This window comes from Podarcis tiliguerta (genome assembly GCF_965153285.1).
Source record: "Podarcis tiliguerta genome assembly, chromosome: 7".
Classification (NCBI taxonomy): domain Eukaryota; kingdom Metazoa; phylum Chordata; class Lepidosauria; order Squamata; family Lacertidae; genus Podarcis; species Podarcis tiliguerta.
In genome coordinates this window covers 84,449,995-84,474,871 of record NC_139540.1, presented here as the reverse complement: position 1 = coordinate 84,474,871, position 24,877 = coordinate 84,449,995, and the positions used below count along the sequence as shown (strand labels likewise).

General features: G+C 44.3%; 4 protein-coding genes and 1 pseudogene across 5 annotated transcripts in view; all 5 read left to right on the top strand.

Moving 5' to 3' along the window:
- Window positions 1-24,877, top strand: part of LOC310682083 (uncharacterized protein) — a 77,033-nt gene that overhangs the window by 22,484 nt on the left and 29,672 nt on the right. The gene's annotated exons all lie outside the window — the stretch shown is intronic.
- On the top strand, window positions 4,043-8,088 carry LOC310681125 (protocadherin beta-16-like; annotated as a pseudogene). The gene is made up of 2 exons (XR_014515490.1): window positions 4,043-4,230; window positions 4,565-8,088. The product of XR_014515490.1 is annotated as a protocadherin beta-16-like (transcript).
- Window positions 9,904-13,162, top strand: LOC310681131 (protocadherin beta-16-like). Its single transcript, XM_083448647.1, has one exon. The coding sequence runs from the start codon at window positions 10,126-10,128 to the stop codon at window positions 12,580-12,582; it is 2,457 nt and encodes an 818-aa protein (XP_083304773.1). The 5' UTR covers window positions 9,904-10,125; the 3' UTR covers window positions 12,583-13,162.
- Window positions 15,745-18,826, top strand: LOC310681126 (protocadherin beta-16-like). Its single transcript, XM_083448642.1, has one exon. It carries the CDS (start codon window positions 15,875-15,877, stop codon window positions 18,377-18,379), a length of 2,505 nt encoding a protein of 834 aa, XP_083304768.1. The 5' UTR covers window positions 15,745-15,874; the 3' UTR covers window positions 18,380-18,826.
- Window positions 20,160-23,124, top strand: LOC310681128 (protocadherin beta-16-like). The gene has a single exon (XM_083448644.1). It carries the CDS (start codon window positions 20,653-20,655, stop codon window positions 23,107-23,109), a length of 2,457 nt encoding a protein of 818 aa, XP_083304770.1. The 5' UTR covers window positions 20,160-20,652; the 3' UTR covers window positions 23,110-23,124.

Sequence of the window (24,877 nt, the reverse complement as noted above, 5' to 3'; positions counted from 1 at the left end):
AAACAATATTCCAGGACTGCTCATTGGCTCAGTCCATGCTGCTGATCTGGACACCGAGAAGAATGCCAAGGTCACCTACTCCCTTTTGCCTGGTAAGGTCACTGATGGCCTTGTGGCCTCTTACATCTCAGTCAACTCTGAAAGCGGAAATCTGTATGCCCTCCGATCCCTGGATTATGAGCAGATCAAAGATTTCAAAGTGACGGTGAGGGCTACAGATGGAGGGTCTCCTCCCCTCAGCTCAGAAGTTACTGTCCGAGTCATTGTCATAGACGAAAACGACAATGCTCCCTTCTTCCTCTACCCTCTTCAGAACAGCACATCCCCCTGCAATGAGCTGGTGCCCAAGTCGGTGGAGGCCGGCTACCTGGTCACCAAGGTGGTGGCAGTGGATGGAGATTCTGGCCAGAACTCGTGGCTTTCCTATGAGCTGCTGAAGGCCACAGACCCTGGTCTTTTCAGCATAGGAGCCCAGAATGGGGAAGTGAGAACCAGGAGAGCCCTGAGCGAGCGAGACACCAGCAAGCAGAGACTCCTGATAGTGGTGAGGGACAACGGGCTCCCTCCCCAGAGCAGCACTGCCATGCTCCATGTCCTTCCCGTGGGTGGCTTCTCGGATCCTTATATGAAGGCTGTGGAGGTCAGTAAAGAGGAGCACGAAGAAGATGGGACCTTGACCTTGTACTTGGTCATCTGCCTGGCTGCAGTCTCCTTTGTGTTCCTCGTTTGCATTGTTTCCTTTGCTGCCATCAAGATCTGCAGGAGGGATCCCAGGGAAAGTTTTATCGCTGCCCCTCCTCACTTCCCCCCTGCCAGACCCGACATCCCAGAGAACTGTGGCGATTCTCAGAGCGGGTCGCTTTCCAGGAGTTACCACTACGATGTTTGCTTAACCGGGGGGTCCTTGAGCAGCGAGTTCAGGTTCCTCCGGCCCCTCATTCCTGTTTTTTCTGTGGGGGACCCAAACCTCAATGTGAACCAGACCCCTCCGTCTGCTTCCCAAGATATTCCTGACCAAGCGGGGAAAGAAGAATCAGAGGAAAAGGTGAAATAATTTCCAAATACACCAGTTAGTCACTTTGACACTGATAATTCTTTTATGCTTGGTAATTTGGCATACCAGATGTTCTTGTATTTATTTTGAAATTTATTGGCAATATATTTTGACATTTTAGAGCATGCTTCAGTTTAAAAATCATTTGTTTATTTCAAGTCCATTTGAGACTTTCCCCCCCTCATTTCATTTCTCATTTGCTATTTCCTCTCTCCTCCTCTCTTCTTCCACCCTTCCATTTCTCAGGCAGGCCACCTCTTCCCAGCCCATGGTTGAGTTCAGATTTTTTCCTTCAGCCCTCCTGCTATTTAGGTCCTCTGCCTTTGGACTTTCTGCATTTTAAAACTCACTCAGAACATCATAGCCACTGCAGATACACCAATGTGTCCCAGGATATGCATACCTCCAAGGTGTGGGTGACATACCTGTAGCTGCAGCTGCTGAAGTACCTGCACACAGGAGCCCTGGTTAGAGCAGGCTTCCCAGTTATATACATGGCATTATTTAGAGGGTCTTCTTGCTGGTGGCACCCAACTGTGGAATTGTCTAGGATCACTGAGTACCCTTTTCAGTGTTAGATGACCTTTTTATTTATCCAGGCCTTTTAAACAATTTGAGCAAACAAATCTGGGCTCTCATAGTTCTCTGCTTTATAATTTGAACAGCTAATATGTTAAGGGCAAGCAAGTTGACATGTAATCTGCCATTACTGTATAATAAACAATGTGGGACAGGAGAACGTAAGAAGCAATATAGAAATCTGTCTTTTAATGAGTCAAAACTTTGGTCCATCTATCTCAGGAATGTCTGGCAGCAGCTCTCCAGGATTTCAGACAGGTATCATTTCCGACCTACCTGAGGATGCCAGGGTTTGAAGCTGGCATGTTTTGTATGCAGAGCAGGTTTTTTTACCACTGAACAACAAGCCCTTTGATTTAAGAACCAGGTTCTGCAGTTTATAGTTGCAAAATGGTTCAACAGACCAACTTGAAACCTGGCATTGTAAAGGAGTACCTTTGAGGATGGTCCATACCAAACCTAGGATAGAAATGATAAGGAATGGCTTGTTTTGAATGAGTTGTTTATGTAATGAGGGTGGCAAATTGGCAGATGCTGTGCATTTTCTTCCATCTGCTTCACTGGGGGGCTTTTTCTGGAAAGGTTTCTCTTTTGGATTGTATCTTTTGTAAATGGTTTCTTGACTTCGGTCAACAGGAAAGTCTAGTATGTGTTTTAATCTAATGATAGTGAAACATATTCATAGTTTTTTTATTTAAAATACTTTTTTTGTCCAATGTTAGCCAATAGGATTTCATTATGGTGTCCCCACCCTGAAAGAGAGGGTCAAGTGGAGGGACATTTGTGCAGTTAGCAAGTGAGTTTCAGGTGAAGAGAATCTGTTTTACACTGAGTGTGGCTGAGTGAGGGACAGAAAAGCGATGGGGGAAGGAGATGAAAAAGTGCTATATATTCATAGCTGTGGCAACTTAGTCAAGGCTGATTTGGCTGAATCACATCCCACCACTATACAGTGGTACCTTGGGTTAAGTACTTAATTCATTCCAGAGGTCTGTTCTTAACCTGAAACTGTTCTTAACCTGAAGCACCACTTTAGCTAATGGGGCCTCCTGCTGCTGCCGCCCTGCCGGAGCACAATTTCTGTTCTCATCCTGAAGCAAAGTTCTTAACCTGAAGTACTATTTCTGGGTTAGCGGAGTCTGTAACCTGAAGCGTATGTAACCTGAGGTACCACTGTAATGAGAAATGAGGGGTGAAGGCATTAAGTTCTATGGCTTATACTTTGAAACTTGGCAACATATTTTTTATATAGTGCCTTCCTGCAAGTGCAGGACATGATTAGACATGGTTAAGATTGTGCTGTAAGACTTACTGAACAGAACACTCAGCCGTGCACAGACCCTGTAACCTGAGTTCCCACCAGACTGGTGTCAGATCAAGCACATCAGAAGTCTTTACCATTGCTTGGAAGAGACTCTTGCTGTTCCCTGCATTCTCCATACCCTCAGCACTAATTAAAGAAGCAACTAGGTCCTATCCCCTGAGCCAACAAGCATGTGCTAGAGAACCCAGAAGTGGGGAAGAGGGTTGGTGACAACCACATATGTCTAGGCAGCATCTTTGGACCACTGCATATGATGACGACTAGGGCTGCAATCCTAACCCCACTTACCTAGGAAGAAGCACCATTCAATTGAATAGTACTTTCCTCTGATTAGACATGGTTATGATTATGTTGTAAAACACCCCAGAAATATCTGGTGTCTAAAAGAGATAGAAAATATTCTCCTGGTCACAACAACCACCTGAGACTTAAGCAGTATTGTCTCCAGTTGTATTCCCAACCTGCAGAAATGCCATTGAGTGTAATCATCTGTCATACATCATAAATCAATTCCACGGGTGCATGTTGGGATGTTCAGGATGGAACTGAAGTTTGGTCTGTTCCTATATGATTCTTCAAATGACATTTCATTGGAACAAATATCATTTCCTATAAGCAACTTCCACACCACATGATGGGTCACAAAGTATTTGGAAACTTGACTAAGTATGAAAACTTTCATTGTGTTCTACAAGATCTGTATTATCTTATGTTATGAAATGCATAAAGTATAACTATCAATATAAACATCTGTATTAAGTATATGCATTATGGCAAGTGTCCTACCGGATTTCTACCCATGGCTGATCGAAGTGCCATGTATTGACTGAACTGTGTGTGTGCAGATATGCCAGGTGTCACAAGGTGGGAGACCCAACTGACTGGGGATAAGATCTGACACAGAGGTTCCTCTCTGGGCCCCAGCTATAGAGAACGTTCAGCTGGAAAAGAGGGGAGTAGAGAAAGAATTTCCCATGGGGAAGGGAAGCAAGAGAGAGAAAGAATAGAGGGTTTGTGTGGGGGGCACTGAACTCTTTTACTAATCTGTGCAACATTTTGTACTGGGCTTCTACTTTCATATATCACATTAGGAAGATGGAACCCAGTTCAATGAGTAGTAAGTAACAGTGACTCTTCCTCACATGCCCATGTTTACAGATGAATGTGAACTTTATGTTGAACTGCACATATTCATCTTCTGTGAGGAAGTGAAATGACAGAATGGCCAGGGAAACCTTAATAATACAGAATGCTAACATTTCTGGAAGGGCATGTGTGTGTGGCCAGTGCTGGATTTATGTATAAGCTAAACAAGCTATATCTTAGGGCCCCACTCTCTTGGGGCCCCCAAAAAAATTAAAGAAAAAAACTTGGATGTACATTTCCAAAATATAAGATAAAAAAACAACAAATAAAATAAAACCTACATGTAGCAACAGTGTTTTGTGTTGTGTACGCTCCTCCGATACCTATTCGGTCCAGGAATTACCATATAGCATATATTCAACACAAAAAACAGCTACAGTTTATTGTTGACAAAAGACAGCTGGACATATAAAGGGCCCGTTACCTTCAGTAGCTTAGGGCCTAAACAAACCTAAATCCAGTCCTGTGTGTGGCGTATGCTTTAGAGGTGCAGTTGCCTGTAAGACATGACATGAAATGCCCTTTGAAGAATCGAAGAGGAATAGAACATTTACAAACTTCATATCGAAATGTGTATATTCATGAATCAGTCATCATGGCTGGGAACTCTCCTTCATTCAAAGCTTCTCTTTCCCCTTTTAGCAGATAGACTGTTTTTTAAAATTTATTTTTACATTAATAATGTAAAAGTTGTACAAGGTGGTCTACATAATTCTCCTGTTCCCCATTTTACCCTCCCAGCAGCTCTGTGGGTACTGTAGGTTAGGCTGTAATGGGGGGTTTGGGGAACAGACATTGGGAGGTTTCAGCAGCCTAAGAAATATAAAACATGACATAATAATTTTGGGAGCAGGAACAATGTTCCAAGGATTGCATTCAACTAAGTGGAATTGAAAGAGATCAATGCATGTTAAAAAAAATATATATCATGCCCATTGATTTCAGTAAGTGTATACTGTGAATGCCTTAGATGGAAACAAATCATACAACCCATATTGTGTCTCTAGCAATTCATGAAACTAAAATACTGTACGGTGATAATACTATAATTTCTCACCAAATCATCATCATCAAAAGAAAAAAAAAGCTTTATTTCATATCTCAGGTTCTAAAGAAACTCTTAAAAAGAAAGAAAGCTGGGAATATGGGGTTTATGGTCCATTGGGGTGATAGCCCCTTTGCCTTGCCACATGGATGCTCATGTTTACCAGCTCTTATTCTTTTGTTTTTTGTAACGCCATAACATCATTCATACACAAGGTGGTGGTATTGCACAAGATAAAAGAAGGAAATTGGGGAGCAGCAGTTGCTCTCCTCAAGAGCTGTAGCCATTAGACAAAGGAATCAGCACAGGAAAAAGAGCAGATCCCTATGGCAAGCCAGTCTTCAGAAATTTCAGTAGGAATAAGCAGGACACAGTGTCACATTCAGAAGATAAAGACAGTTAAGAAGATAGACGCCTTGGAATAGAGAAGAGGACAATGCCTTGCATTTCAGGAGGAGAGGCTGGGAGAATGGAATTGCATCTCAAGATCAGGCAAGTTTGGTCTTTTTCCCTGTGTCTCTGTGCATGCATAGCAATGTGTGAGTCTTTCCGCTATTCAGTGGCAGAGGAGGAGAAAAGGGGGTCTCTGGTAGCGAATGTGCTAAAAGATTTGAGAGTGGATGCAAAGGAGCTGTCTGCTCGGAGAGCCCGGCTGGTTTCTAAGAGCTCCAAGCAGTATTTCCAGCTGGATCCTCATTCTGGGGATGTGACAGTAAAGGACAAAATAGATCGGGAGTCCCTGTGTGGTCAGAATGAACCATGTATTCTACTGTCTGAAATTGTGCTGGAAAATCCATTGCAGCTACACAGAATTGAAGTTCAGATAGAGGACGTGAATGATAATTCCCCCCAATTCTCTAAAAATCAATTTCTTCTTGAAATACCTGAGCAGACTCCTGTGGACATCAGATTTCCTTTGGAAAGAGCAGAAGATACAGACAAAGGAATAAATACGGTTCAGAACTACACCCTTAGTCCTAATGAACATTTTAGGCTTCATGTGAAAAGTCACAGTGATGGCAGCAAATATGCAGAATTGGTGTTAGAGAAACCACTAGACCGTGAGGTGAATCCACAGATTTCCCTTATTCTGTCAGCAGTTGATGGAGGAATCCCCAAAAGAAATGGAACAGTGCAAATAATCATTGATGTTCTGGATAACAATGATAATTTGCCGCAGTTTCCACAATCTGAGTACAAAGTGAAACTAAAGGAAAATAGCCCATTGGATACTCTGGTCACCAAAGTTGAAGCCACTGACAGGGATCTTGGTTCCAATGCTCACATCACTTATTCATTCAGCCAAGTGCCAGAAAATGTTGTCAGATCATTTATGTTAAACAAACACTCTGGGGAACTTACTACGGCAGGAACAATTGATTATGAAGAAAGACCAAAATATGAGATGAATATCAGAGCTACAGATGGAGGAGGCCTTTCTGCTTACTGCAAAGTCATTGTAGAGATTGAGGATGAGAACGACAATGCTCCAGAGATTACCATCACATCCATCACCAGTCCCTTACCTGAGGATTCTCCCCCAGAGACAGTGGTGGCCCTCTTCAGTGTCACAGACGTGGACTCTGGGGACAGTGGCAGAACTGCCTGCACCACTGAAGTCAACCTGCCATTTGTGCTCAAACCCACAGAGAACAACTATTACCAGCTGGTGACCCAACAACCACTGGACAGAGAACAAGCCTCTGAGTATAACATCACTATCACAGCCACGGACAGGGGCTCTCCCAGACTCACTTCCACAAGAATACTTCATGTTCAAATCTCAGATGTCAATGACAACCCTCCAGTCTTTGAAAAGCCATTCTATGAAATGCAGTTAAGAGAAAACAATATTCCTGGTCTTCTGATCAATTCGGTCCGTGCTGTTGATCTGGACACAGCTCAGAATGCCAAAGTGACCTACTCGCTTTTGCCTGGGAAGGTCAATGATGGCCCCACATCCTCTTACATCTCCATCAACTCTGAAACGGGGAACCTGTATGCCATCCGGTCTCTGGATTATGAGGAAGTACAAGATTTCCAGGTGACGGTGAGGGCTGTGGATTCAGGTTCCCCTCCACTGAGCTCAGAAGTTCCCATCCGCGTTCAGGTCGTGGATGAAAATGACAATGCCCCCTTCATCCTCTACCCTCTCCAGAATGGCACTTCCCCCTCGAATGACCTGGTTCCCCGAGGGGCAGAGACTGGCTTCCTGGTCGCCAAGGTGGTGGCTGTGGACAGGGATTCTGCGCAGAACTCTTGGCTTTCCTACCAGCTGCTGAAGGCCACAGAGCCGGGTCTGTTCACGGTGGGGGCCCAGAATGGAGAAGTCACCACCCTGAGGCCGGTCAGCAACCGAGACAGCTTCAAGCAGAATCTGATTGTGGTGGTCCGAGACAACGGCCATCCTCCCCAGTCCACCTCTGCCACGCTCAGAATCCTTCTAGTGGACGGCTTCTCTGACCCTTATCTGAAAAGTGTGGCTCTCCCAAAGGAGGAAACCGTGGAGGAGGAAGACCCCAGCCTGACGATGTATTTGATCATCTGCTTGGCTGCCATCTCAAGCATCTTTCTCATTTCTGTAGTGGCCTTTGTTGTAATCAAGTTGCAGAAACGTGAAAAGTTCACAGGAACCTACAACTCTGCAGCCAATTTCCCGGTGGGACCTGATTCCCAGGAGAACTCTGCGGATTCTGGTGCTGGATCTCTATCCCAGGCTTACAACTATGAGGTGTGCTTAGCTGGTGGGTCTCTGAACAGCGAGTTCCGGTTTCTCAGGCCCCTGTTTCCTGTTTTCTCTGTGGAGCCTCCTAACACTCAGGTGAATCCAAGGAGTTCCAATGATTCTGAGGGAGTCCCCAGTCATGTAGGTGAAAATCAACATATCCTCCAGGTGAGAGTACCATTTGAATGGTACCATTCAAATTTCTCTCTCTCTAGTTTGATAATAATGTTTATTAAATCTTCAGTTTTACATTTTCAAATAAGCCTTTAAAATATCCCATGACTTCCCTTCTCCTTCCATGATTCATTCTTCATATCCCTGTTTTACTATAAGCGTTCAAAAAAAAAAGGGTAAGAAAAGCACAGACCCCAATTGTTGCATACATAAATAACCTTTTCTGACACCTAGGAATTTTAGTTTGGGTTTTCCACAACAAAAAGGACTCTGGTGTGTGTGTGTTTTTTGGAAAGTAGTTTTAAACATTTTTTTCAATTTATTATATATCATTTCCCCATATACTTTTGCCTTTTTACATGTCCACCACATGTGAAAAAAAAGTTCCCTCCGTTTCTTTACACTTCCAACACGTATCTAATTCTGTTTTATAAATCTTAGCCAACCTACTCTGAGTTAAAGACCAACTATTAATGATTTTCAAATTATTACCTTTCCATTAATAACCTTTTCTCTCTCTAGTTTGGTCCCCTTATATCTGTAAGGCGCAAGTTTGAATTCAGATGAGTGCAGGAAATCTGAATGCGCACTTGAAATTATTCCCATATTTTTCCTGTTCAGTTTACCTGTGCCGTTGTATTCTGATGTTGTTGTTTCTGCCTTTGCATAGAGGGATATAAACTTTCATATTAATTTGTGATTTGATGTGCTATAGAATAACTTCATAACCTCTTTAAACTCTCTGTATGGGAGGGGGTTGTCACGCAAAAGCTGAGATGCAGGTTGCTTCCATAATCAGGTCCTCCCTTAAAGAGGCCACGTGTTGCGGTGAGACCTGGCAACCAAACCCTGCGTTGTGGGTGGGTAAGATTGGTTAGCCACAGCACCCAATTCGTAGGTTCCTTGATGCAGGGTTTAATCAGGCCAATGGGACGCAGGCTAAACGGATCAAGGGACCTATATATACCTATGCACGTGACCCAGAGCGTCTTCTTTTGATGCGTGCATTGGAACACCCGCCCACCTCTCCCTACTTTTAGGGCTTTGTGCTTGGACCTTACTATGCTGTCATGTGTCTGTCATTGGGACAGGGGCACAGCAGGAATTTTCCCACTTGGCTGATTGGCTGGTGCCATTTGGGTTTCACCTGCCGCTTGTCGAACCAAAGCCTATGCAACCACTCACCGCTGTAATCAATAAAGTTGTGGCCTAAATTCTGCCAAAAACCAAACCAAAATTTGAGTCTTGTCTGAATTTATCTAAGGGGGACGTTTGAAGGTCTGAACAGGCAGTGACCTGTTTATTGATCATTCATTATTACTACTTAAAAGAAAGAAAGAAAGTTATAAAGGGGGGGAGGGAGAAGTGAGGGAAAAAAGAACACAGCTGTGTATATAAATTGATATCGTGTTATCCTAATACTTATGTAGATATTCATAGCCTGCTACATTCTCTGTGTGAAAGCCATATGGCACTTGAATCAAGCAATAGTAACCCTACAGTTTCCAAGGTGTTTTCCTGTCCATTTCTTTATTGCAAAATGTTTGATTGAGGTGGGAAGGAGGGAGATTGTTCCACCAGAGCACCATATGTGCTGTGCAACTTGAATTTCCCAGTATTAGATTGACTCCCATGCACAACAGTGTTCAAGAACTATAGAAAGTAATGCATTGTTTTGTGATACCTGCACTCATTCAAATGGAAAAGAGGCATCTTCCTAGTAATAAAACAGTCTTTTATGAACAAAGAACCTGTGAATCTGAACTTTTCCTGTTCAGTTTAACGTGCACTGCATTCAGTGTTATTTACTGAATCTTAGTGGCTTTTCTTTGCTCAGCCACACGGTGGTAGTACAGGCAAAGACATGAACTGGAATTCAGAATTTTGTGAAGGAACTCACAGGAAGCCATGAGCAAAAAGGTGGCTGGAACAAAGGACGGGTGACTTTCATATGCGATAAAGAGATAAAGCACAGCAAAGCCATCAACACTGCAGCATCAAATTCATTTCCACAGCAGCAGAGATTATCACTGGATGACTGTCAGAAACTTCATCTTTTGGCCAGAGATTCTTGAGCCATGGGAGACATTTACAGAAAGGAACAAGGTCTGTATTTTTTGCTTTTCCTTTGCCTTCCTGGAGCACTGAGTATTTCACTTCACTATTCTGTGCCTGAAGAAAAGAAAAGGGGGTCTTTGGTGGCTAATGTGCTGGAGGATTTGAAGCTGGGAAAAGGGGAGCTCTCTGCTCGCAGAGCCCAGCTGGTTTCTAAGAACACTAAGCAATATTTTCGTCTTGATACCAAGACTGGGAATTTGTTGATAAATGATAAAATAGACCGAGAAACATTATGTGGCCAGACTGATCCTTGCTTATTAGAGTCTGAAATTGTGTTGCAAAATCCCTTAAAAATCTACAGCATTGAAATCAAGATAGAAGATGTGAATGATAATGTCCCCAAATTCTCTAAAAATGCATTTGATCTGGAAATTCCTGAAAATCTCTCACCAAATACACATTTCCCTTTGGAATCTGCCCAAGATGAGGACCTGGGGATAAATAACATCCAAAACTACACTCTCAGTCCCAATGAACATTTCCGGCTCGATGTTAAAAGTGAAGAGGATGGAAGCAAGTATGTGGATCTTGTCCTGGAGAAGCCACTGGACAGGGAGAAGGACTCACACTTTGGATTGACTCTCACAGCTGTGGATGGAGGGGAGCCACAGAAAACAGGCACAGTTCAAATAAATATTAATGTTCTTGACATCAATGACAATTCCCCACAGTTTACCCAATCTGAATACAAAGCTAGGTTAAAAGAAAACAGCCCACAGGGTACTCCGATCTTCAAAGTGGAAGCTACGGATTTGGATTTTGGCTCAAATGCACAGATCACCTACTCATTCCACCGGGTACCTGAAAAAATGTATGATTTGTTCCACCTAAATGAAAACACTGGGGAAATCACTCTTTCTGGTCAGCTTGATTATGAAAAAGAAACCAGCTACAGCATGAACATCAGAGCAACAGATGGAGGGGGACATTTCGGTCACTGCAGGGTCCTAGTAGAGATTGAAGACGTGAATGACAATGTCCCTGAAGTGTCCATCATATCCATCACTAGTCCTTTGGCAGAGGATTCTCCCCTGGAGAGACTGGTTGCCCTCTTCACTATCACAGACCGAGACTCCGGAGACAATGGCAGAACTGTGTGCTCTGTGGAAGTAAACCTTCCTTTTATGTTAAAACCCACTATGGATAACTATTACCAGCTTGTGGTCCAAAGTCCCCTGGACAGAGAGAAGGTCTCAGAGTATAATATCACCATCACAGCCGTTGACCAGGGCTCCCCCAGGCTCACTTCAACAAGAATTATTAACGTTCAGATCTCAGATATCAATGACAACCCCCCAGTATTTGAAAAGTCTTCATTTGAAATGCAGATACGGGAAAACAATATTCCAGGACTGCTCATTGGCTCAGTCCGTGCTGCTGATCTGGACACCGAGAAGAATGCCAAGGTCACCTACTCCCTTTTGCCTGGGAAGGTCCCTGATGGCCTTGTGGCCTCTTACATCTCAGTCAACTCTGAAAGCGGAAATCTGTATGCCCTCCGATCCCTGGATTATGAGCAGATCAAAGATTTCAAAGTGACGGTGAGGGCTACAGATGGAGGGTCTCCTCCCCTCAGCTCAGAAGTTACTGTCCGAGTCTTAATCCTAGACGAAAACGACAACGCTCCCTTCTTCCTCTACCCTCTTCAGAACAGCACATCCCCCTGCAATGAGCTGGTGCCCAAGTCGGTGGAGGCCGGCTACCTGGTCACCAAGGTGGTGGCTGTGGATGGAGATTCTGGCCAGAACTCGTGGCTTTCCTATGAGCTGCTGAAGGCCACAGACCCTGGTCTTTTCAGCATAGGAGCCCAGAATGGGGAAGTGAGAACCAGGAGAGCCCTGAGCGAGCGAGACACCAGCAAGCAGAGACTCCTGATAGTGGTCAGGGACAACGGGCTCCCTCCCCAGAGCAGCACGGCCATGCTCCATGTCCTTCCCGTGGGTGGCTTTTTGGATCCTTATATGAAGGCTGTGGAGGTCAGGAAAGAGGAGCACGAAGAAGATGGGACCTTGACCTTGTACTTGGTGATCTGCCTGGCTGCAGTCTCCTTTGTGTTCCTCGTTTGCATTGTTTCCTTTGCTGCCATCAAGATCTGCAGGAGGGATCCCAGGGGAAGTTTTATCGCTGCCCCTCCTCACTTCCCACCTGCCAGACCCGACATCCCAGAGAACTGTGGCGATTCTCAGAGCGGGTCGCTTTCCAGGAGTTACCACTACGACGTGTGCTTAACCGGGGGGTCCTTGAGCAGCGAGTTCAGGTTCCTCAGGCCCCTCATTCCTGTATTTTCTGTGGGGGACCCAAACCTCAATGTGAACCAGACCCCTCCGTCTGCTTCCCAAGATATTCCTAATTTGGTGGAAGAAAAAGAATCAGAGAAAAAGGTGAGGAATTATACCAGTGAGTTAACTTGTGATTAATAATGCCTTTTGCTTGGTTATTAATAACACCAGATGTTTTTCTTCCGTTGTTCTTAGTTGATAAAATATACAGTGACTAGAGAGACAGGGCTTCAGTTTTTTATTTTATTTCAAATCCATGTCAGAATTGTTTCCTTCTTACTCTACATCCTATTCTTCTTAATGTTCCTTTGTTCCCTTATTGTTGAGTCTTCTCTGTATTAAACTTCGCTCGAAATGCTATGTACTAATCACAGTTGCTGCATATACAGCTGTGTGTACTAGAATATACCCCTAATGTGTCTAAGACAGCTTACATGCACACAGGGGCCCTTTATGAGACAGACATCCTGGTTATATAAATTGTTTATAGGGACTCTTGGTAGTTGCACCCCATCTGCGGAGTGGCCTCCCAAGGGAGACGTGCCCAGAACCATCTTCATGGCCTTTTTGGTGCTGGAGTAAGAGCTTTTTATTGACCCAGACTTTTAAAACAGTTTTCATTTCAAACAAACAAAATCTGGACTCTCATTGTGTTCTGTTTTGCCATTTGAACTGCTAATATGTTAAGGGTTAGGGTTAGGATGCCCCGTCCATCCGTCTGGATTTCCCAAGACACTCTGGGCTGCTTACAGAATATTTTAAAACATAATAAAACATCAAACATTAAAAACCTCCCAAAACAGGGCTGCTTTCAGATGTCTTCTAAAAGTTGTGTAGTTCTTTATCTCCTTGACATCTGAAGGGAGGGCATTACACAGGCAGGGTGCCACTGCCGAGAAGGCCCTCTGCCTGGTTCCCTGTAACTTCAGTTCTCGCAGTGAGGGAACCAGCAGAAGACCCTCAGGAGAACCTCTGTGTCTGGGCTGAGCAATGGGGGAGGAGACGCCACTTCAAGTATACTGGGCCAAGGTTATTTAAGGTCAGCACCAACACTTTGATTTGTGCTCAGAAACACACTGGGAGCCAGTGAAAATCCTTTAGGACAAGAGTTATATGATTCCGGCGGCCACCCCCAGTCACCAGTCTAGCTGCCGCATCCTGGATTAGTTGTAGTTTCCAAGATATGATGTATAAATGATAATGGGGTGGAAACTACATATTGGGAAGGTTGCAGCAGCCTGAAAAAAATGTAAACATAATAATTATGAGAGCAGGATTGAAGTTTCAATGCTTGTATTCGACTACTTCATACTCAGAGTAGACCCGTGGGAATCATTGATTTAAATGAGTGTACTCCAAGTATGACTTAGCTGCATATAAATTCTACAACCCATATATGGTTCCCATTTTAAGGTTTTTCTGATCAGCAGCCAGCAGGTGTGCCAACTCTATAGGGCCGAGGTGTCTTCTGCCCCCTCAAAATCTGTTGACAGGGGGCTAGACCCCCTCAATGTTTACGCGGCAGAGGAAGTTTAGTGTGGAGCCAAGCATGGCGTAAATTCCTCCTGAGTGTGGGAGAGGTGGAGCTGCCAGCTATTGAAGCCACATTACATTGGGCTCCATGCTTCGACTCCTCCTCAGGATGTAATGTTGAGCACAAGCTGCGCATATGATGTCACACATGAACAATGTGAACCCGTTGCATGATGTTACATGCGCTACATGTGTCATGTGCATGATGTCACACACACGCATCTTGCAGTGGTCCCCCTCAGTTTTGGGTGCAAGAAGGCAGGTTGCGCAAGAGCAATGGCGAAGGACACAGGAACAAGAAGGGAGAAAAACTGAAAGTGGAGCAGGGGCAGTTTTAATCAACAGAACAGTTTGAGTAAAGCATGGATTGAGGGACGCTGAAAAATCGTGATTTTATGCAACAGCAGCCATTTGAATAAAGCAGGAATGGGGAGAAACTGAGAGGGGGAGAGTGGTGATTTTAAACAATGGCAGAGGTTTGAGTAGCCCAAGCAGGCGTGACCCTGAAGGTGGGTGAAGTGGTGGTTTGAACCAGGGTTTGACTACAGTGAGAAGGGAGTAGGGAAGGCTCTGTTGTGTTAGCTTTTTGCTGTTAGATTCTGTCTTGTCCCCTGCGTTGGTGCTTCATAATTGGAGAGAAGGTGAAAAAGATGCACAGTATCTGGAAGAAGATGTAGCAAGTTAGTAAGGGAGTGGTTTGTGTGAAGGGGGTGTTGCACAATAGTAGGGGGGGAGGCATGGATATGGGACAAAGGTAAAAAGTGGATTACAAAGTTGGCTACAAATTGGGACTGCAGAAGAGGAGTGACCCCAGAAATGGAGTTGGAAGGTGAAAGGCAAGCTTAATAGTTGCATTGAGAAGGGGAAGCTCTTTTTTTTTTTTGAATAAATATTTTTTATTAGATTTTCCATTAAAAAAAACATTTTTACAAAATTATACATCCATTTTTAACTTAAAGCCTTTTTTCCAGAACTTCCCTCAGCTTGTCTGATAATTTCCGTTTATTTTTTATCCTCATCTCACATTTCCCAATATTATATTGCACTCAAATACTCTTAATCACATTTTTTAAACAATATTTCTAACAGTAATTTCACAGAGCTTCTCGAAAGCCAACGAACGTTATTTGCTCATCACAGAAATTTTTGATATACTCTGTAAATTTCTTCCAGTCCTCGGAGAATCTCTGGTCATGTTGGTTCCTAATTCTCCCCGTCAGTCTGTCCATTTCTGCGTATTCCATCAGTTTCATCCTGAGAAGGGGAAGCTCTTGGGGGTTAATGTTGGGGAAATGTAAGGGCATTGGCAAGCAGAATGAGCAAGGAGCACAGCCCCTGGTATATAACACAGGTGAAGGGAATACACATTCTGAAATATTGTAATCTTTGCCAGTTGGTTGTGCACAGGATTTTTTCAGGTGGGCAGGGGTAAGGAAAACACTTAAAGGAGAAAATAGGTAACATCTCACAAAAATGGGAAGACATGGGGTCTGTACATTTTGATTCCTATCTCAGGTTCTATAAGTTCTAAAAAGAAAGAAAGCTGGGAATGTGGGGTTTATGTTCCATTGGGGTGGCTGTTCTCTTGCATCTCCACATGGATGCTCATGTTTACCAGCTCTTATTCCGGAAAATCTTGTGTTTTCTGTAACGCCATAACATAGTTCAGACACAAGGTGGTGGTATTGCACAAGATAAAAGAAGGAAACTGGGGAGCAGCAGTTGCTCTCCGCAAGAGCTGTAGCCATTAGACAAAGGAATCAGCACAGGAAAAAGAGCAGATCCCTATTGCAAGCCAGTCTTCAGAAATTTTAATAGGAATAAGCAGGACACAGTGTCACATTCAGAAGATAAAGGCAGTTAAGAAGATAGACGCCTTGGAATCGACAAGAGGACAATGCCTTGCATTTCAGGAGGAGAGGCTGGGAGAATGGAAATGCATCTCAAGATCAGGCAAGTTTGGTCTTTTTCCCTGTGTCTCTGTGCATGCATAGCAATGTGTGAGTCTTTCCTCTATTCAGTGCCAGAGGAAAAGAAAAGTGGATTTTTGGTGGCAAATGTGCTAAAAGATTTGAGAGTGGATGCAAAGGAGCTATCTGCTCGGAGAGCCCGGCTGGTTTCTAAGAGCTCCAAGCAGTATTTTCAGCTGGATCCTCATTCTGGGGATGTGACAGTAAAGGATAAAATAGATCGAGAATCCCTGTGTGGTCAGAATGAACCATGTATTCTACTGTCTGAAGTTGTGCTGGAAAAGCCATTGCAGCTACACAGAATTGAAGTTCAGATAGAGGACGTGAATGATAATTCCCCCAAATTCTCTAAAAATCAATTTCTTCTTGAAATACCTGAGCAGACTCCTGTGGATATCAGATTTCCTTTGGAAAGAGCAGAAGATAGAGACAAAGGAATAAATACGGTTCAGAACTACACCCTTAGTCCTAATGAACATTTTAGGCTTCATGTGAAAAGTCACAGTGATGGTAGCAAATATGCAGAACTGGTATTAGAGAAACCGCTAGACCGTGAGGTGAATCCACAGATTTCCCTTATTCTGTCAGCAGTTGATGGAGGAATCCCCAAAAGAACTGGAACAGTGCAAATAATCATTGATGTTCTGGATAACAATGATAACTTGCCGCAGTTTCCACAATCTCAGTACAAAGTGAAACTAAAGGAAAATAGCCCATTGGATACTCTGGTCACCAAAGTTGAAGCCACTGACAGGGATCTTGGTTCCAATGCTCACATCACTTATTCATTCAGCCAAGTGCCAGAAAATGTTGTCAGATCATTTATGTTAAACAAACACTCTGGGGAACTTTCTACGGCAGGAACAATTGATTATGAAGAAAACACAAATTATGAGATGAACATCAGAGCAACAGATGGAGGAGGCCTTTCTGCTTACTGTAAAGTCATTGTAGAGATTGAGGATGAGAACGACAATGCTCCAGAGATTACCATCACATCCATCACCAGTCCCTTACCTGAGGACTCTCCCCCAGGCACAGTGGTGGCCCTCTTCAGTGTCACAGATGTGGACTCTGGAGACAGTGGCAGAACTGCCTGCACCACTGAAGTCAACCTGCCATTTGTGCTCAAACCCACGGAGAACAACTATTACCAGCTGGTGACCCAACAACCACTGGACAGAGAACAAGCCTCTGAGTATAACATCACCATCACAGCCACAGACAGGGGCTATCCCAGACTCACTTCCACAAGAATACTTCATGTTGAAGTGTCAGATGTCAATGACAACCCTCCAGTCTTTGAAAAGCCATTTTATCAAATGCAGTTAAGAGAAAACAATATTCCTGGTCTTCTGATCGGATTCATCCATGCTGTTGATCTGGACACAGCGCAGAATGCCAAAGTGACCTACTCGCTGTTGCCTGGGAAAGTCAATGATGGCCCCACATCCTCTTACATCTCCATCAACTCTGAAACGGGGAACCTGTATGCCATCCGGTCTCTGGATTATGAGGAAGTGAAAGATTTCCAGGTGACAGTGAGGGCTGTGGATTCAGGTTCCCCTCCACTGAGCTCAGAAGTTCCCATCCGTGTTCAGGTCGTGGATGAAAATGACAATGCCCCCTTCATCCTCTACCCTCTCCAGAATGGCACTTCCCCCTCGAATGACCTGGTTCCCCGAGGGGCAGAGACTGGCTACCTGGTCACCAAGGTGGTGGCTGTGGACAGGGATTCTGCGCAGAACTCTTGGCTTTCCTACCAGCTGCTGAAGGCCACAGAACCGGGTCTGTTCACGGTGGGGGCCCAGAATGGAGAAGTGACCACCCTGAGGCCGGTCAGCAACCGAGACAGCTTCAAGCAGAATCTGATTGTGGTGGTCCGAGACAACGGCCATCCTCCCCAGTCCACCTCTGCCACGCTCAGAATCCTTCTAGTGGACGGCTTCTCTGACCCTTATCTGAAAAGTGTGGCTCTCCCAAAGGAGGAAACCGTGGAGGAGGAAGACACCAGCCTGACGATGTATTTGATCATCTGCTTGGCTGCCATCTCAAGCATCTTTCTCATTTCTGTAGTGGCCTTTGTTGTGATCAAGTTGCAGAAACGTGAAAAGTTCACAGGAACCTACAACTCTGCAGCCAATTTCCCAGTGGGACCTGATTCCCAGGAGAACTCTGCAGATTCTGGTGCTGGATCTCTATCTCAGGCTTACAACTATGAGGTGTGCTTAGCTGGTGGGTCTCTGAACAGCGAGTTCAGGTTTCTCAGGCCCCTGTTTCCTGTTTTCTCTGTGGAGCCTCCTAACGCTCAGGTGAATCCAAGGAGTTCCAATGATTCTGAGGGAGTCCCCAGTCATGCGGGTGAAAGTCAACATATCCTCCAGGTGAGAGTACCATTTGAATGGTTTAATTTCAAATTTCTCTCTCTCTAGTTTGATAATAATGCTTATTAAATCTTCAATTTTACATTTTCAAATAAGCCTTTAAAATATCCCATGACTTGCCTTCTCCTTCCATGATTCATTCTTCATATCCCTGTTGTACTATAAGCATTCAAAAAAAATTCCACGTTTACCTCCATCAAAAATTATTTTATCTATTGAATTTATCTTAGTGATGTCAGTGTTTTAAGCTGTATACAGTCATTTTTCATATATTCAGTAAATGTTTTCCACTCTTCTTTAAATGTATGTTCGTCTTGCTCTCTTATTCTATGTGCTAAATCTGAACGTTCTGCATTTTCTGTCAACTTAAGTTGCCAATCCTCTTTAGTTGGGACCTTGCTCACTTTCCATTTTGGGGCTAAGAAAGCACAGACCCCAATTGTTGCATACATAAATAACCTTTTCTGACACCTAGGAATTTTAGTTTGGGGTTTTCCCAACAAAAAGGACTCTGGTGTGTGTGTTTTTTGGAAAGTAGTTTCAAACATTTTTTCCAATTTATTATATATCATTTCCCCATATACTTTTGCCTTTTTACATGTCCACCACATGTGAAAAAAAAGTTCCCTCCGTTTCTTTACACTTCCAACACGTATCTAATTCTGTTTTATAAATCTTAGCCAACCTACTCTGAGTTAAAGACCAACTACTGATGATTTTCAAATAATTATCTTTCAATTAATAACCTTTTCTCTCTATATTTTGGTCCCCTTATATCTGTGAGGCACAAGTCTAAATTCAGCTGAGTGCAGGAAATCTGAATGCGCACTTGAAATTCTTCCCATATTTTTCCTGTTCAGTTTCCCTGTGTCATCATATTCTGATATTGTTGTTTCTGCCCTTGCATAGAGGGATATAAACTTTCATATTTATAGTTTTGTGGTTTGATGTGCTATAGAATAACTTCATAACCTCTTTAAACTCTCTGTATGGGAGGGGGTGTGACGCAAAAGCTGAGATGCAGGTTGCTTCCATAATCAGGTCCTCCCATAAAGAAGGCACGTGTTGCAGTGAGACCTGGCAACCAAACCCTGCGTTGTGGGTGGGTAAGATTGGTTAGCCACAACACCCAATTGGTAGGTTCCTTGATGCAGGGTTTAATCAGGTCAATGGGACGCAGGCTAAACGGATCAAGGGACCTATATATACCTATGCACATGACCCAGAGCGTCTTCTTTCGGTGCGTGCATCGGAACACCCGCCCACCTCTCCCTACTTTTAGGGCTTTGTGCTTGGACCTTTCTATGCCGCCGTGTATTGTCTGTCATTGGGACAGGGGCACAGCGGGAATTTTCCCACTTGGCTGATTGGCTGGTGCCATTTGGGTTTCACCTGCCGCTTGTCGAACCAAAGCCTATGCAACCACTCACTTGCTGTAATCAATAAATTTGTGACCTAAATTCTGCCAAAAACCAAACCAAAATTTGAGTCTTGTCTGAATTTATCTAAGGGGGAGGTTTGAAGGTCTGAACACGCAGTGACCTGTTTATTGATCATTCATTATTACTACTTAAAAGAAAGAAAGAAAGTTATAAAGGGGGGGGGAGGGGGAGAAGTGAGGAAAAAAGAACACAGCTGTGTATATAAATTGATATAGTGTTATTAACCTAATCCTTATGTAGATATTAATAGCCTGCTACATTCTCTGTGTGCCGGCCATATGGCATCAAGCAAAATTTATCATTCACTTTCCAAGGCATTTTCCTGTCACTTTCGTTATTGCAAAATGTTTGATGGGGGGGGGGGGACGGAGGGCACCATATGCATCCTGAATTTCCCTGTATGAGATTGACTCCCATGCACAACAGTGTAGAAGAACTATAGAAGGTAATGCATTGTTTTGTGATATCTGCATTCATTCATATGGAAAAGAGGCATCTTCCTAGTAATAAAACAGTCTTTTATGAACAGAGAAACTGTGAATCTGAACTTTTCCTGTTCAGTATAATGTGCACTGCATTCAGTGTTATTTACTGAATCTTAGTGGCTTTTCTTTGCTCAGCCACACGGTGGTAGCACAGGCAAAGACATGAACTGGAATTCAGAATTTTGTGAAGGAACTCACAGGAAGCCATGAGCAAAAAGGTGGCTGGAACAAAGGACGGGTGACTTTCATATGCGATAAAGAGATAACATACAGCACAGCAAAGCCATCAACACGGCAGCATCAAATTCCTTTCTACAGCAGCAGAGATTATCATTGGATGACTGTCAGAAACTTCATATTTTGGCCAGACATTGAAGGGGCAGATTCTTGAGCCATGGGAGACGGCTACAGAAAGGAACAAGGTCTGTATTTTTTGCTTTTCCTTTGTCTTCCTGGAGCACTGAGTATTTCACTTCACTATTCTGTGCCTGAAGAAAAGAAAAGGGGGTCTTTGGTGGCTAATGTGCTGGAGGATTTGAAGCTGGGAACAGGGGAGCTCTCTGCTCGCAGAGCCCAGCTGGTTTCTAAGAACAGTAAGCAATATTTTCGTATGGATACCCATTCTGGGAATTTGTTGATAAATGATAAAATAGACCGAGAAACATTATGTGGCCAGACTGATCCTTGCTTATTACAGTCTGAAATTGTGTTGCAAAATCCCTTAAAAATCTACAGCATTGAAATCAAGATAGAAGATGTGAATGATAATGTCCCCAAATTCTCTAAAAAGGCATTTGATCTGGAAATTCCTGAAAATTTCTCTCCAAATACACATTTCCCCTTGGAATCTGCCCAAGATGAGGACCTGGGGATAAATAATATCCAAAACTATACACTCAGTCCCAATGAACATTTCCGGCTGGATGTTAAAAGTGAAGAGGATGGAAGCAAGTATGTGGATCTTGTTCTGCAGAAGCCATTGGACAGGGAGAAGGACTCACACTTTGGACTGACTCTCACAGCTGTGGATGGAGGGGAGCCACGGAGAACAGGCACAGTTCAAATAAATATTGATGTTCTTGACATCAATGACAATTCCCCACAGTTTACTCATTCAGAATATAAAGTAAGGTTAAAGGAAAACAGCCCACAGGGCACTTTGGTCTTCAAATTGGAAGCTACGGATTTGGATTTTGGCTCAAATGCACAGATCACCTACTCATTCAACCGGGTACCAGAAAAAATATTTGATCTGTTTCACCTAAATGAAATCACAGGGGAAATGACTCTTTCTGGTCAGCTTGATTATGAAAAAGAAACCAGCTATGGCATGAGCATCAGAGCAACAGATAGTGGGGGTCTTTTGGGACACTGCAAGGTCCTGGTAGATGTTGAAGACGTGAATGACAATGTCCCTGAAGTGTCCATCATATCCATCACTAGTCCTTTGGCAGAGGATTCTCCCCTGGAGACACTTGTGGCTCTCTTCACTGTCACAGACCGAGACTCCGGAGACAATGGCAGAACCATGTGCTCTGTGGAGACAAACCTTCCCTTTGCCTTAAAACGCACAATGGATAACTATTACCAGCTTGTGGTCCAAAGTCCCTTGGACAGAGAGAAGGTCCCGGAATATAATATCACCATCACAGCCGTAGACCAAGGCTCCCCCAGGCTCACTTCAACAAGAATCATTAATGTTCAGATCTCAGATGTCAATGACAACCCTCCAGTATTTGAAAAGTCTTCATGTGAAATGCAGATACGGGAAAACAATATTCCAGGACTGCTCATTGGCTCAGTCCATGCTGCTGATCTGGACACCAAGAAGAATGCCAAGGTCACCTACGCCCTTTTGCCTGGGAAGGTCCCTGATGGCCTTGTGGCCTCTTACATCTCAGTCAACTCTGAAAGCGGAAATCTGTATGCCCTCCGATCTCTGGATTACGAGCAGATCAAAGATTTCAAAGTGACGGTGAGGGCTACAGATGGAGGGTCTCCTCCCCTCAGCTCAGAAGTTACTGTCCGAGTCGTAATCCTAGACGAAAACGACAACGCTCCCTTCTTCCTCTACCCTCTTCAGAACAGCACATCCCCCTGCAATGAGCTGGTCCCCAAGTCGGTGGAGGCCGGCTACCTGGTCACCAAGGTGGTGGCTGTGGATGGAGATTCTGGCCAGAACTCGTGGCTTTCCTATGAGCTGCTGAAGGCCACAGACCCTGGTCTTTTCAGCATAGGAGCCCAGAATGGGGAAGTGAGAACCAGGAGAGCCCTGAGCGAGCGAGACACCAGCAAGCAGAGACTCCTGATAGTGGTCAGGGACAACGGGCTCCCTCCCCAGAGCAGCACTGCCATGCTCCATGTCCTTCCCGTGGGTGGCTTTTCGGATCCTTATATGAAGGCTGTGGAGGTCAGGAAAGAGGAGCACGAAGAGGATGGGACCTTGACCTTGTACTTGGTGATCTGCCTGGCTGCAGTCTCCTTTGTGTTCCTCGTTTGCATTGTTTCCTTTGCTGCCATCAAGATCTGCAGGAGGGATCCCAGGGAAAGTTTTATCGCTGCCCCTCCTCACTTCCCCCCTGCCAGACCCGACATCCCAGAGAACTGTGGCGATTCTCAGAGCGGGTCGCTTTCCAGGAGTTACCACTACGATGTGTGCTTAACCGGGGGGTCCTTGAGCAGCGAGTTCAGGTTCCTCAGGCCCCTCATTCCTGTATTTTCTGTGGGGGACCCAAACCTCAATGTGAACCAGGCCCCTCCGTCTGCTTCCCAAGATATTCCTAATCTGGTGGAAGAAAAAGAATCAGAGAAAAAGGTGAGGGATTATGCCACTGAGTTAACTTGTGATTAATAATGCCTTTTGCTTGGTTATTAATAACATCAGATGTTCTTCTTCCATTGTTCTTTGTTGATAAGATACATTGACTAGAGAGATAGGGCTTCAGTTTTTTATTTTATTTCAAATCCATGTCAGAATTGTTTCCTTCTTGCTCTACATCCCATTCTTCTTAATGTTCCTTTGTTCCCTTATTGTTGAGTCTTCTCTGTATTAAACTTAGCTCAAAATGCTATGTACTAATCACAGTCGCTGCATATACAGCTGTGTGTACTAGAATATACCCCTAATGTGTCTAAGACAGCTTACATGCACACAGGGGCCCTTTATGAGACGGACTTCCCGGTTATATAAATTGTTTATAGGGACTCTTGGTAGTTGCACCCCATCTGCAGAGTGGCCTCCCAAGGGAGACGTGCCCAGAACCATCTTCATGGCATTTTTGGTGCTGGATTGAGAGCTTTTTATTGACCCAGACTTTTAAAACAGTTTTCATTTCAAACAAACAAACAAAATCTGGACTCTCATTGTGTTCTGTTCTGCCATTTGAACTGCTAATATGTTAAGGGTTAGGGTTAGGATGCCCCGTCCATCCGTCTGCGTTTCCCAAGCCACTCTGGGCTGCTTACAGAATATTTTAAAACATAATAAAACATCAAACATTAAAAACCTCCCAAAACAGGGCTGCTTTCAGATGTCTTCTAAAAGTTGTGTAGTTCTTTATCTGCTTGACATCTGAAGGGAGGGCGTTACACAGGCAGGGTGCCACTGCCAAGAAGGCCCTCTGCCTGGTTCCCTGTAACTTCAGTTCTCGCAGTGAGGGAACCAGCAGAAGACCCTCAGGAGGACCTCTGTGTCTGGGCTGAGCAATGGGGGAGGAGACGCTCCTTCAAGTATACTGGGCCAAGGTTATTTAAGGCCTTAAAGGTCAGCACCAACACTTTGATTTGTGCTCAGAAACACACTGGGAGCCAGTGAAGATCCTTTAGGACAAGAGTTATATGATTCTGGCGGCCACCCCCAGTCACCAGTCTAGCTGCCGCATCCTGGATTAGTTGTAGTTTCCAAGATACTATGTATAAATGTATATATGTATAAATGATAATGGGGTGGAGACTACACATTGGGAAGGTTGCAGCAGCCTGAAAAAAATGTAAACATAATAATTATGAGAGCAGGATTGAAGTTTCAATGCTTGTATTCGACTACTTCATACTCAGAGTAGACCCGTGGGAATCATTGATTTAAATGAGTGTACTCCAAGTAAGACTTAAAGGTAAAGGTAAAGGTAAAGGGGCCCCTGACCATTAGGTCCAGTCGTGGCAGACTCTGGGGTTGCGGCGCTCTTCTCGCTTTACTGGCCGAGGGAGCCGGCGTACAGCTTCCGGGTCATGTGGCCAACATGACTAAGCCGCTTCTGGCGAACCAGAGCAGCGCACGGAAACGCCATTTACCTTCCCGCCGGACCGGTACCTATTTATCTACTTGCACTTTGAGGTGCTTTCAAACTGCTAGGTTGGTGGGAGTAGGGACTGAGCAACGGGAGCTCACCCCGTCGCAGGGATTCGAACCGCCGACCTTCTGAGCGGCAAGCCCTAGGTTCTGTGGTTTAACCCACAGTGCCACCCGCATCCCCCAAGTATGACTTAGCTGCATATAAATCCTACAACCCATATATGGGTTCCCATTTTAAGGTTTTTCTGATCAGCAGCCAGCAGGCGTGCCAACTATATAGGGCCGAGGTGTCTTCTGCCCCCTCAAAATCTGTTGACAGGGGGCTAGA